Raw genomic sequence first — 12,180 nt, forward strand, 5'->3', positions numbered from 1 at the left:
CACGAAATCTGGCCTTTCTCTGGTCAACTCACAACACAAACCTGAAAAGCCTGGTGCCCCAAAACGTTTAGGGATATCTGATGAGTTTTCTTCACTTGAGGGTAATGCTCTAGCTTCCAGACATAAAAGAATAAATGTTAAAACAAACAAACAAACAAAAAAAAACTTATGTTCTAAAAAAAAAAAAACTTATGTTCTCACATATGTGAGTTTTGGGTCAGAAATTTCAGTGCACAATTTTTCAGTAAGAGTGAATTTTAAATTCTGCCCTACTTCAAGAAACAAGCTAATTGGATTGTAACCCTAATTAGTTAGACTGGCATCTATCTAATGGCTGTTGTACATAAAATACTTATTTTCCTATTTCTTACTGGGTTGCAGCAGAAGTAAGCCTAAAATCTTCTAGATGTGTCATTTTATCAAAAAAAGAGGTCACATACTCCAAGTAAATCAGGATTTGAACCCTTGCTGTCTGACTGTGCTGGCTTTGTGGGCCTAACCACTAAATTAAACCACCTTGGAGGGTTGTTGGAGGATTAAGTGATTTAAAACTTGCCATGAGCGTTACACATGGTGAGAACACTCTTGCCAGGCCCCATGATGCGCCCTAGGAGTGGATAATGCAGACTTGTCCTCAAAAAGCTCAACTAGTGTTTTGAATTTTGAGCAAAGGCAGCTTCCTTACACGCATTCATCCAATTTACACGCTGCTCGTAAGGTGAGTGGCCCAGCCCAACACGCCCAGTACCCAGTAGGTCCCCAAGGAACATCCGTCTTATACCAGTGCTGCGTTCCCACAGGAGTCATCCTCATCCTCATGGGTTTCTACCCTCCACTGCCAACACTGTGACTTACACTCCCAAAGACACGGGGAAGCCCTCTGTGTCCCCGACGTGCCACCCCCCAGATGGCCACAGCCACAAAGACTGCCAGGCCAGGAACCACCAAAGGGGCATCTCTTCATCCAAAACCTCGCTCCCCCTGGACTCAGCTCAGAGATGGGGAAGTCCTGTCAGAGCCTTCAGCTTCAACGTTCCACAATGCAACCCTCACATCAGCCCACCTCTGCCCTAGCCTGTAGCAGAGTCCTGCTTACACGGAGTGCGTGGGACACAAAAGATTGGGGGAGGGCAGGTAAACTGCTGGTGTGATACCTTCCTCAGAATTCACAAGACACTGCCTCACGAGAGCATCATAAAGCAGAGGGTCTCCACCTTTTATCTCCAGCCAACACATCAGAGAATTAGTAACAGAAATCCCAGTAGTAACAGAAATCCTTACGGAAGTGAGTCTCAGTTGGGGGGTGAATGACATGGTCCCCCAGAAGGACGTAACAGATTTGGGAAAAGGATTCTGTCCATGGGTGATGAGAGAGAGGGGACTAAAACTTCTCTCAGGTAATCTGATATGCTCCCTGAAATAAGAATCGCTTTTAGAGAAAGTTATTAAATGCTATTACAGTACTGGCACCATCCCCCTAGGGTACATGATGGTTTGAATAGGATCTGTAGGATAGCTTAGGGATATAACCACATTAACATAATGTTTCTATGCGAGAAAACTCTTTCCAAGTCCCAAACAACAGATTTAAAATATTACCTTCTCTCCGACTTCAGGACTGTCCATAAAAGGGGAAGAAAGTGACTAAGAGTTAATTGTGAAATCCCATGGGCTCTTTAGCTGAGATTTATGGAGTTATATTGGGTCCCACCGATCCAATAATTCTACTGGAATTGGGACCCAATAACTCCATGAAATTGTATGCAAACGTTGTGCACATGTGTATTTTTTGGAAGAGCTTACATCAGATTCTCAAAGTGACCCATGGCACACAAATAAATATTAATTTAAGAACCACAACTATTAACTGCTTCACAGAGAAACATACACATAAGCACCAATCTCTGGGTCATACTAAATACAAGAGATAAACTGATTTGTCTAGACTTCTGTCTGTAATCCATCCTTTTTATCTTTTTTTTAAAGATTTTTTTTGATGTGGACCATTTTTAAAATCTTTTATTGAATTTGTTACAATATTGCTTCTGTTTTATGTTTTGGTTTTTTGGCCGCAAGGCATGTGGGATCTTAGCTCCCTGACCAGGAATTGAACCCGCCGCCCCCTGCAATGGAAGGCAAAGTCTCAACCACTGGATCACCAGGGTAGTCCCTTTTTTTTTTTTTCTTTCTTTTTTTTTTTAAATAAACCATCCTTAGTCCCACCTAACTCTCTGCCATCTGCATAAATCTGATGCCAGAACTTGCTTGGAATCTTGAGAGGAAAAAACATTACTGAGAACTGCAGTTTTTCGATGCCCTAACACGTAAATATTTACATATTTCTTAACCTGCTGAGATTTTTTAGAGTCCAATAATAAGAGGTTTTACTCATGTCACAGAAGACACTGCAATCACTGGGCACTCATCTACCACCCCCATCATGACCCACAGGCCATATACCAAATATTAACAGATGCCTGAAATGCATGTGAAATGCTCTAGAACTGAAATTTCCCACTTGATACGGAAAAGCTGTGCTTCACAGCCATACAACCAAGTACTGCACAATAAATTAAAACCTGCAAAACAATTCCAAGATGCAAAAGAAATATACACTGACCTTCATGAGATGCTGATTTATCCATTTTGTGAATGTTTTCTTCTGGACTTTGTCCCGTTCATCTGGAAGGGGGAAAAAGGATATAAAAGAAGGTTGGTAAAAATCTATGAATAGACTTTCATTATCACTATGCAAATAAAAAAGAGTAAGGTGTTCAAAAAGTACTGTTTGGTGCACTTGAATTTTCTTGGTAAGTTTTGGCACCTTGACACTACCTGTGAGAAAGATTGGCCTCTTCCCAGTGTGGCGTTTGCCAGCACTGCCTTCCACACGCTCTGCTGCATCATCCCCACCGCTGCCACCACCAGGAAGTCCTCTCACCTCCACCGCCACCACCAGCCTCCACTGAGCCCCTGCATGAACTTCCCAAAGCACCTGACCACAGATTACATCCCAGCTGGTCTTCACGGCCACAAGAGGGAAGGGAGGCAGTGTCACTCCCATCTCACATAAGAGAAAACCAGGATGTCGAGAGGTCAAAGGACTTGTCGACGATTATTCAGGAAAGACTTAAAGCTGTGATAAAAGGCAGGACTGAATTCAGGTCCTCTGGCTGGAAGTGGACACTGGTTTAATCACGAACCATGCTGCTTTTCTCCTAGATTCCCTGTGTTGAACGATCTGGTAACAACAAAACGCCCCACTAGATCCTTGCCATAGTGATACTGTCCTGGTTACTAGACACGGTGCAGAGAAGGGTGAGGGGAGGTCTTATGATGTAGGAGGAAGAGCACTGGAACGTTCCGGTTCATCAAGTTATTATTTCAAAGACAATCCTAATCTCCAACATCTAGAGAGGATGCTGGAAGCCATACTCCCTCCCCGTCCTGCTCCCAGGCAGCAAACCCCACTCTCCTGTGTCCTCCTCCCTCCTCTCTACATCTGGGGCCGGCTCTTCTTTCTCCCCGTGGTCCTCTTTCTTTTCCCACCCCTGGTCCATATCTCCATCCTTTCCCTAGGGGCAGATAGGCCTCGCTCTCTTCATCTCTTTCTCTTCTCATTCTTCATCCCTGAGCCCCATAAACTACTTTAAATGGAACGAAAGTTTCTTTGAAAATGCTATGATCCAGCAATCCCACTCCCGGGCATATGCCCGAAGAAAAGCATAATTCGAAAAGACACATGCACCCCAATGTTCATAGCAGCACTATTTACAATAGTCAAGACATGGAAACAACCTAAATGTCCATCAACAGAAGAATGCATAAAGAAAACATGGTACATATATATACAATGCAGTACTACTCGGCCATAAAAAAGAATGAAATGATGCCATTTGCAGCAACATGGATGGACCTAGAGATTATCATACTAAGTGAAGTAAGTCAGACAGAGAAAGACAAATACCATATGATATCACTCTTATGTGGAATCTAATTTTTTTAATATACAAATGAACTTATTTACAAAACAGAAACAGACTTACAGATCTTGAAAACAAACTTATGGTTACCAAAGGGGAAACATGGGTGGGGGGGGTGATAAATCAGGAGCTTGGGATTAACACACACACATTACTATATATAAGACAGATAACCAGCAAGGACCTACTGCATAGCAAAGGAAACTCTACTCAATATTCTGTAATAACCTATGTGGGAAAAGAATCTGAGAAAAAATGAATATATGTATATGTATAACTGAATCACTTTGCTGTACACCTGAAACTAACACAATATTTTAAATCAACTATACTCCAATAAAATTTTTAAAAAAGAAGAAAAAAAGAAAATGCTTGTCCTATTCATGAAAAGTATTTACGTGCTTTACGCTAATTTAAACATAAACAAAAATACTTAAATATGTCAACTGGGAAAAATATCTGTAAACTGAGACACAGATTACTAATATTAATACAAAATAAAAATAAAAAAGAATAAGATGAACATAATGTATAACTGGGCAAAAGCAGACAATGAAAATGATTAAAACTTTATGAAATGAAATTAATTTTAAAAATGAAAAAAAGTAAATGCCCACAGGTACTCAACCTCACTAACAAATAATAATATAGAATAAAAATAAGCTTTTTCACCTATCAAGTTGTCAAGATTTTATGAAAAAAAAATTCATGTTGACGAGGGCACAGGGAACAGATATATTTATATATATCTGTGGATATGCATATGCATATATATATATATATATATATATATGGCTAGTGGAAATGTAATTTGTTTGAGATCTCCTAGACCTGCACTGTCAATACTGCAGCCCTTAGTCACAGATGTGGCTATTTAACTTCAAACCAAAATTAATCAAAATAAAATAAAATTAACAATTCAGTTCCTTGGTAACACCAGTCACAATTCAAGTGTGCACTAACTAACGCTGGACAGGGTACGGATACAGAACATTCCCACTCTCACAAAAATTTCTACTGGACAGTGCTGCTCTATGACAATTTGCCAATAAATATCAAAAGCCTTAAAAATATATTTAATTATATTTTATACCCTTTATAATAATAAAGGGTATTATTATATTTAATACCCTTTCCCAGTAAGTCCACTTCTAAAATTTATCTTAAAACTATCATCATGGTTGTGCACAAAATGTATCTATGAGAATATAAATCAGTGTTATTATTTCAAAATAAAAGTTTAGGAAAAAACATAAATGTTCAATGATTTTAAAAAATGGATAAATAAATTTTAGTAAAGCAATCCAAAGGTTTGTTCAGATTCGATTCTTTGCAAAGCTACCCAGTGATGGCATATTATTTAGAGCTCTCTTACCCTTTAATGCCAACATGAAAGGGCAGGGGAGGGACCCTGTAATTTCCCTTGTATTTCACAAGCATTTCTTCTCCAAAGTATCCCCTTGAAACCCTTCCCACTTCCCATCACCATCAGGGAGAACCCAAAAGGCACCTAAATAGGGCCTTGCATTTTGTACCGCCAGTAACACATTCCTTTTCAGTGCCCAAACCTCTAGTCTCATTCTGGACTTCACTTTGGGTATTAAAAATTGGAAAAGCTGACCAAGAAGACAGAAGTTTGCTAAATCTGTATATAAATGCTCAGAATTTACGCTGAAATTATTAAACTTGCCTGATCCCCAACATAAAATCCCCAGGCACTTTGCATATAACTACTCCGCCAAGACCAATTTTATCAATAATTGTTAACCAACATTATCATCCACAAAGTATTTATGAATTCCCCTGTTGGCCCCTCTGGGGCATGATCTCGACCTCAGTCATCTTTGTCTACCCACAGTAGATGCCATGTTGCTTCTATGCACTCAACAAACAAATGCCCATGATGTGAATTAATTATGTTTCCCAAAGGACAATCCTACTCAGGATAACAAGGTATAATTCCTTATATACTTAGACACAGTGGTATATATTACTGTATCTCTTCAAGTAATAATGATGTCATAAATGTCTTTCAGACTTGCTATTCCTAAAGAGGTCAGAATGAACCTAAATAATTAGTACGTAAGGCAAGAACAAAGAAAGAGAAGCAATCTACTAGTCCCAGCTTCCCTCCCTCACTCATCCCAGCATCCATCAGATCCTTGGATGAGCCCAGTGCTGTGTAGCGCTGGGCCCCCTAGACTGGACAGATAGAGCACTGGCCCTTGTTCTCTGGAGCTGTCACCTAGAGAGGGTACCTGACAGGAAGGCAGTGTGACAAGCACGCCAGCTGAGCAAAGGATGTGGCACTCACCACGCAAGCAGTGCAAAGGAGAGAAAGGCCACCCATGTCCAGGGCAGGCAAGTGGGGCTGGAAGGAGGGCAAGGAGATTAATTAGCAAGACAGAAGCCAGCCCTGGTGCAGACTTCTCCATCAAAAAGAAACCCTCCACACCCTCTCCAGCATTTATTATTTGTAGACTTTTTGATGATGCCGTTCTGACTGGTGTGAGATGATACCTCACTGTAGTTTTGATTTGCATTTCCCTAATAATTAGGGAATTTAAACTGGTGCAGCCACTATGCAGAACAGTATGGAGGTTCCTTAAAAAACTAAAAATAGAGCTACCATATGATCGAGCAATCCCACTCCCGGACATATATCCAGAGAATACCATAACTGAAAAAGATACATGCACCCCTATGTTCATAGCACCACTGTTTACAGTAGCCAACAATGGAAGCAACCTAAATGTCTATTGACAGATGAATGGATAAAGAAGATGTGATACACATATACAATGAATATTACTCAGCCATAAAAAAGAATGAAATAATGCCATTTGCAGCCACACGGATGGACCTAGAGATTATCATATTAAGTACAGTAAGTCAGACAGAGGACAAATATATACAGCTTATATGTGGAATCTAAAAACATGATACAAATGAACTTATTTACATAACAGACATAAACTCACAGACATAGAAAACAAACTTATGGTTACCAAAGGGGAAAGGTTGGGGGGTCGAGATAAACTAGGGATTTGGGAGTAACATATACACACTACTATATATAAAATAGATAAACAACAAGGACCTACTGTATCTCTACTCAATATTCTGTAATAACCTATGTAGGAAAAGACCTGAAAAAGAATAGATATAATATTGGGTTGGCCAAAAAGTTCGTTCAGGTTTTCCATAGGATGTTATGGAAAAACCCGAACAAACTTTTGGTCAACCCAATACATTTACAATGTAGTGTTGGTTTAAGGTGTACAGCACAGTGATTCAGTTTCTTTCAGGTGTGCAGCACAGTGATTCAGTTTTACATATAAAAAACTGTGTTGTGATTACCCAACACTGTAAATCAACTATAATTTGATAAAAATAAATTAATTTAAAAAAAGAAACCCTGATCTCATAATTTCAGATTGAAAGAGGCTTAGTTAGAACTCAAGTGTCGTGATTCCCCCCAGAATTGCTTCCACTACCCCAAGATCCTGCCACCGTTCCTTTCAAAAGGAAGTACTGAGCACACCCCAATCACAGACAGTGCTGGGGAGCCAGGCCCTCCTGACGGCTGTGGACTTTGGACGGACAAGCGAGTGCAAACAAGGCAACCTCCTCAACAAAGTCTAGGGCTCCTATCACATTTCGGCAGTGCTTTTTTAACCTCCAGCAAAGAAAACAGAGTGAGGGAAAAAAAAAGAGTACTTCCTAGGTAATATTCACATTAATGCCATCCAATTAATAACCTAGGACCCTAATGTTAAATCGTCAAGTAAAAAACAAAATGTACTATTAAAAATTCTTGTTCAAGAATAGATAGCTTCCATATCAAGTTATGAAATATGAGATGAAAAGCATTCCTATAACTATCTACCAAAATTTTATTAATTTATTGAATCAGCGCATAATAATATGAACTGTAACAAATTTACTCTGTCCCATTAAATTTAACATATGATGTGTATTATACAAACTCCTCTTGGTACATAATGGTTAATAAAATATATTTATTTTAAAAAAAGAATGTATATATATGTATAACTGAATCACTCTGCTGTACAGCAGAAATTAACACAGTGTAAATCAACTATACTTCAATTAAAAAATAAATTTACAAAAATAAAATATATCTCTTTGAGTTGTGAAAAGCCATATGCATTGATATATTAATTGTAAAATTTATGATGGAAAAATTAGAAGCAATCTAATTATCTAATATTTGATGATTATTAAATTCTGATTTGTCCTTTAAAAATATATATATATGTACATATATATATATTTACTTCTTTCTAAATTAATAAAAAACGGTCTTATATTTTAAGGAACACGAAGAATAGAACACACGTTCTTAAAAACTAATCTCTTAATGGTTAATTTTTTAGCCACGTGGTAGATCAAGAAAGCTGATTCAATCGAAGGATCAAATAATGAGAAACTCACTTAAATTATACAACCATAAAATGGCTTTTTTGATCACTGAGGTTTTGTTGTGGTTGTTGCTAGCAGCTTTTCAAAAGCACTGCTGAAAATGTAAGGTGGGAGCTAAACGTTTAGCAGGTTAATACTGAGGTAATACCTCGGGATTATGATCCACAGCTAAAGTACTGGCTAAGGTACAAAGACTAAAGTGAACTAAATAACACGTGATTCATAGATTCTGATACTGTTTTCTAACAGTAACAACCTAATCTTTTCTTTTAAACTTCAATAAACCTAGATGATTCCCCTTCAAGTACGCCAAGGGAGGTTCTTTAACACGTGAAGTTTCCCACGATGCTACAAGAATGAGGAAAGAGTTAATGTGGACATTAGGTGCTCAACTTTCTTCAGGAAAGCAACTTACAATCCAGGAATACTTTAAGCCTGGGGACACTGTGATTTACCGCTTTCCATACACATTATTTCAAAAGGGAGTATTCCTGATGACACCATCTAATTTTCCAAGTCTCGTAATGGTTCTTTATTTCACTTCAGTGAGGGTTGCCTAACACTGAGATTTATATTTAGGGCGACGCTGCTAAGACAACAAAAAGGAAAAATCACTCCTGAGTTTTTAACTAATCCTACTGGTTTTACAGACTATCCATCTATTTTTCTGAATGAAGCTTTATAACATCCCTCTCTTGGAAAATTATTTCATTTAGAGAGTAGGTTTTAAGTGAAAATATACATGTACGATCAACTCGTAAAGTACAACATGGCTGAACATTCTATAAGGACACAGAATACAAACAATAACAGAATTTGAAAAAAAACAAATAAAAAAGTACAAAAAGAGCACCAATTATTACAACTTACACTGACTGGTCTTCAGTAAAATCCAATCAAAGCTAAACCCACTTCATATCACACACAAAATAACTATTATTATTTCAACGCATATCCTATGCCCAACAACAGGGGGAAGTTCTGTCCAGGGAGCCTCAGGAGTTGTCACGGGAGCCTGTCCAGATTTCCAGAAGGTGCCCCACAGTCTGCTAAAGCCCCGCTGTGCGAACCCACTCAGGTCCTGCAACTTCCCTCTCCAATCCTGCGGCACGAAAGTGAGATAACGGGTAGGCTACTGACCCATGCAGCACATCTGCCCCACCAGCCTCGCGTTCCAGTCGCCATCATCTTTCAGGACCTGCCCCATCCTTGCGCGGGAAATCGGTCCAGCAGCTCCCTAAACTTTCCATACCAAAGCTCATGTGTCAGAGTCCTGGTAAGTTTCTGGGTAGAAAGGAAAACACTGACTAGACACTCCCACTCACAAGCTGACAACCAGTCCACTCCCCCTTTTAAACAAACATGAGCAAAGCCAGCCAGCCTCCGCCACTATTTTGCAGGGGACGCAGACAATACTTACTAAAAAGAAACTAAATCATCTCTTTCTCCTTTGACGCTTAAAGCTGTTCAAATGAAATCCCTTAAAAAGAGAGTTTTGATTGCCTAACTTTTTTGCAACGAGGCAAACCAATCGGATGTTAGATTTCACTGCTGCACCAGCTCATCACATTCCCTCCTCTAACACCCCAGGCAGGATTCCCCTGGGATAAAAAAAAACAAAACAACAACCAGCTCAACTAGTTTCACTCATCCCTGATATGTGTGCTATGAAGGTGGTTTAGGAAGCCCAACTTTATAGGCTAGACACACCTCCTTCAGGGGAAACACCACTATCAGGTATTTCTTTCTGCACCTTCACACATTTCCACATGAATCTCACAACGATTCTTTGACCTGGATGGTACATCTTCATTTTAAAGATGTAACAAACAAGGTTTGGGGAGATGAAGAAACTAGCCTGAGATTTCACAGCCTAAGTGGGATCTGAAATCTGATTCTAAAACCCACTTCTCTTCTATGTCATCAAATAACAGAACTTTTCTATGTCATCAAATAACAGAGCCCCCAATCTAATAATGCAGGAAAAACAAGGAGTCTCCAGCTTATAAGGACTTCACTTTCGAGCATGAAGAAAAATGTCAGGAAATGAGAATCCTTGCTCTAAAGAAGCACCAGACCAAGTGTCCCCAGCACAACTGTTTGCCTGAGACTTTACACAAACAGACCTGCCCGAACAGAAACTGTACAAACAGTAACTCCACAAACAACAAACAGGAAATGATCACTACTTATTTTTGGCAACAGGGAATCAGCCAATTTGATCATGCCGAGGGAAGAGACAATGCCATATTAACAGTGGCTTTGAATGTGCTTTGAAACATTCAAGTATGATTTCTAACTCTACTCTAAATAGACTGTAAATGACAATTATATCAACTTCTGCAAAAGTTTAAAGTATCCTTCACTTTCTCTCCCTTTCCAATTGTCTGTTTCAGAGCCTTGACCTCCACTACCAAAAAGCCTAAGCCTACCTATCTCCCTGAAAGAGGGTAATAATAATAGCAAACACTCACGGAGCGCTTGCTATGTGCCAGGTACTGTTTTCACCTACACACATGTAACACAGACGGCATGGCATCCTCACACAACCATAATAGGATCACGCCACTCACAGAAGGACCCGAGGCACTTGAAGCTTAAACATTTGCCTGGGGGCTTCCCTGGTGGCGCAGTGGTTGAGAGTCCACCTGCCGATGCATGGGACACGGGTTCGTGCCCAGGTCCGGGAGGATCCCACATGCCGCAGAGCGGCTGGGCCCGTGAGCCATGGCTGCTGAGCCTGCGCGTCCGGAGCCTGTGCTCCGCACCAAAAAACATTTGCCTGGGATCACAGAGCTACTAAGTGCAGGGGGTGGGGAGAAGATGCAGTTTGCAAAAGCATGTTCAATATTATAATTTCATACTCGGAAAACAAAGTACTAACTTTTAAAAAATAAGTTAACAAAAAGGAAAACCTGAGGCTTGGCCAAATCTTCAGTAGTTGGGGATACACAAAAGATGTAATTCACACTCTGCACGTCAGTGATTGTAGAGAGTGGAGGAAGGTACTCAGGATGGTTCCCAAGGAGGTCAGAATTTAGGATAAGGACGAGACTTCTGCATTTATTAATAAAGGTCAGGTGTGAATTTTAGAAGAAGACTGGGAAACACTTGGCAAAAGGCTCTATCTAAGAAAAGAGAGAGAGAAAAAGAAGAAAGGAAGGAAGGAACAGAAGGATGGAAGGAGGAAGGGGGGAAGGGAAAGCAGGGAGGGAAAACAAAAGATGAAGTGGTAGAGTTTTGTGGGAAAAAAAGATGGAAGGAAAAGGAAAAAGGGGATCTAGGCAATTTCCCCGCTATTGCTGGGAAATAGCTCTGTAATACAATACAGTGAAAACAACAGGGGAAAAGCTGTAAGATTTCTTTCATTACAGAAGAAGGAAAACTGGCTGGAAGAAATAGTTGGGATCAGTGAGAAGACTAGCTCCTGAAAACTGAAAGACAATGTCCAGCTGTGACCAGGGAGCTGGGTGAGAGGGGGTCAGACCTGCTGCCATCATCACCCCTCAGGCCCCCCGTGAGCCTCACCCCTCATCACCTGGGGCCCCTTGGCCTCATCCCAGTAACAACAGCCCTGCCCACTTGACAGGACTTTCACCCACAGTGGTCTCGGCCAACATCACTGGGACAGGAGGTTGGAGGTGCAATGGATAAGAGATGGGAGTCCCTGCTCCTGTTTTGGTTGAAAACGCTTCCCAAATATTCCCACAGAAGCATCATGTTCCCATGAGCACAGAGGTACAGCTGATGT

General features: G+C 40.1%; 1 protein-coding gene across 20 annotated transcripts in view; it reads right to left on the reverse strand.

Moving 5' to 3' along the window:
- DST (dystonin) overlaps positions 1–12,180 on the reverse strand; it is a 497,316-nt gene that overhangs the window by 272,588 nt on the left and 212,548 nt on the right. For 18 of the 20 annotated variants that reach the window (XM_022581520.3, XM_022581525.3, XM_089918929.1 and 15 more), the window contains one exon: positions 2,621–2,682. In XM_022581520.3, the coding sequence (XP_022437228.3) occupies positions 2,621–2,682 (62 nt within the window). Of the gene's footprint in view, positions 1–2,620; positions 2,683–9,569; positions 9,793–9,849; positions 10,123–12,180 lie in introns of those variants that run through there. The other 2 variants (XM_089918926.1, XM_089918925.1) reach the window with 2 other exon arrangements.

This window comes from Delphinapterus leucas, chromosome 10 (genome assembly GCF_059928025.1).
Source record: "Delphinapterus leucas isolate spDelLeu-1000000601 "Yukka" chromosome 10, BTC_Dleu_Yukka2, whole genome shotgun sequence".
In the NCBI taxonomy this organism is placed as follows: domain Eukaryota; kingdom Metazoa; phylum Chordata; class Mammalia; order Artiodactyla; family Monodontidae; genus Delphinapterus; species Delphinapterus leucas.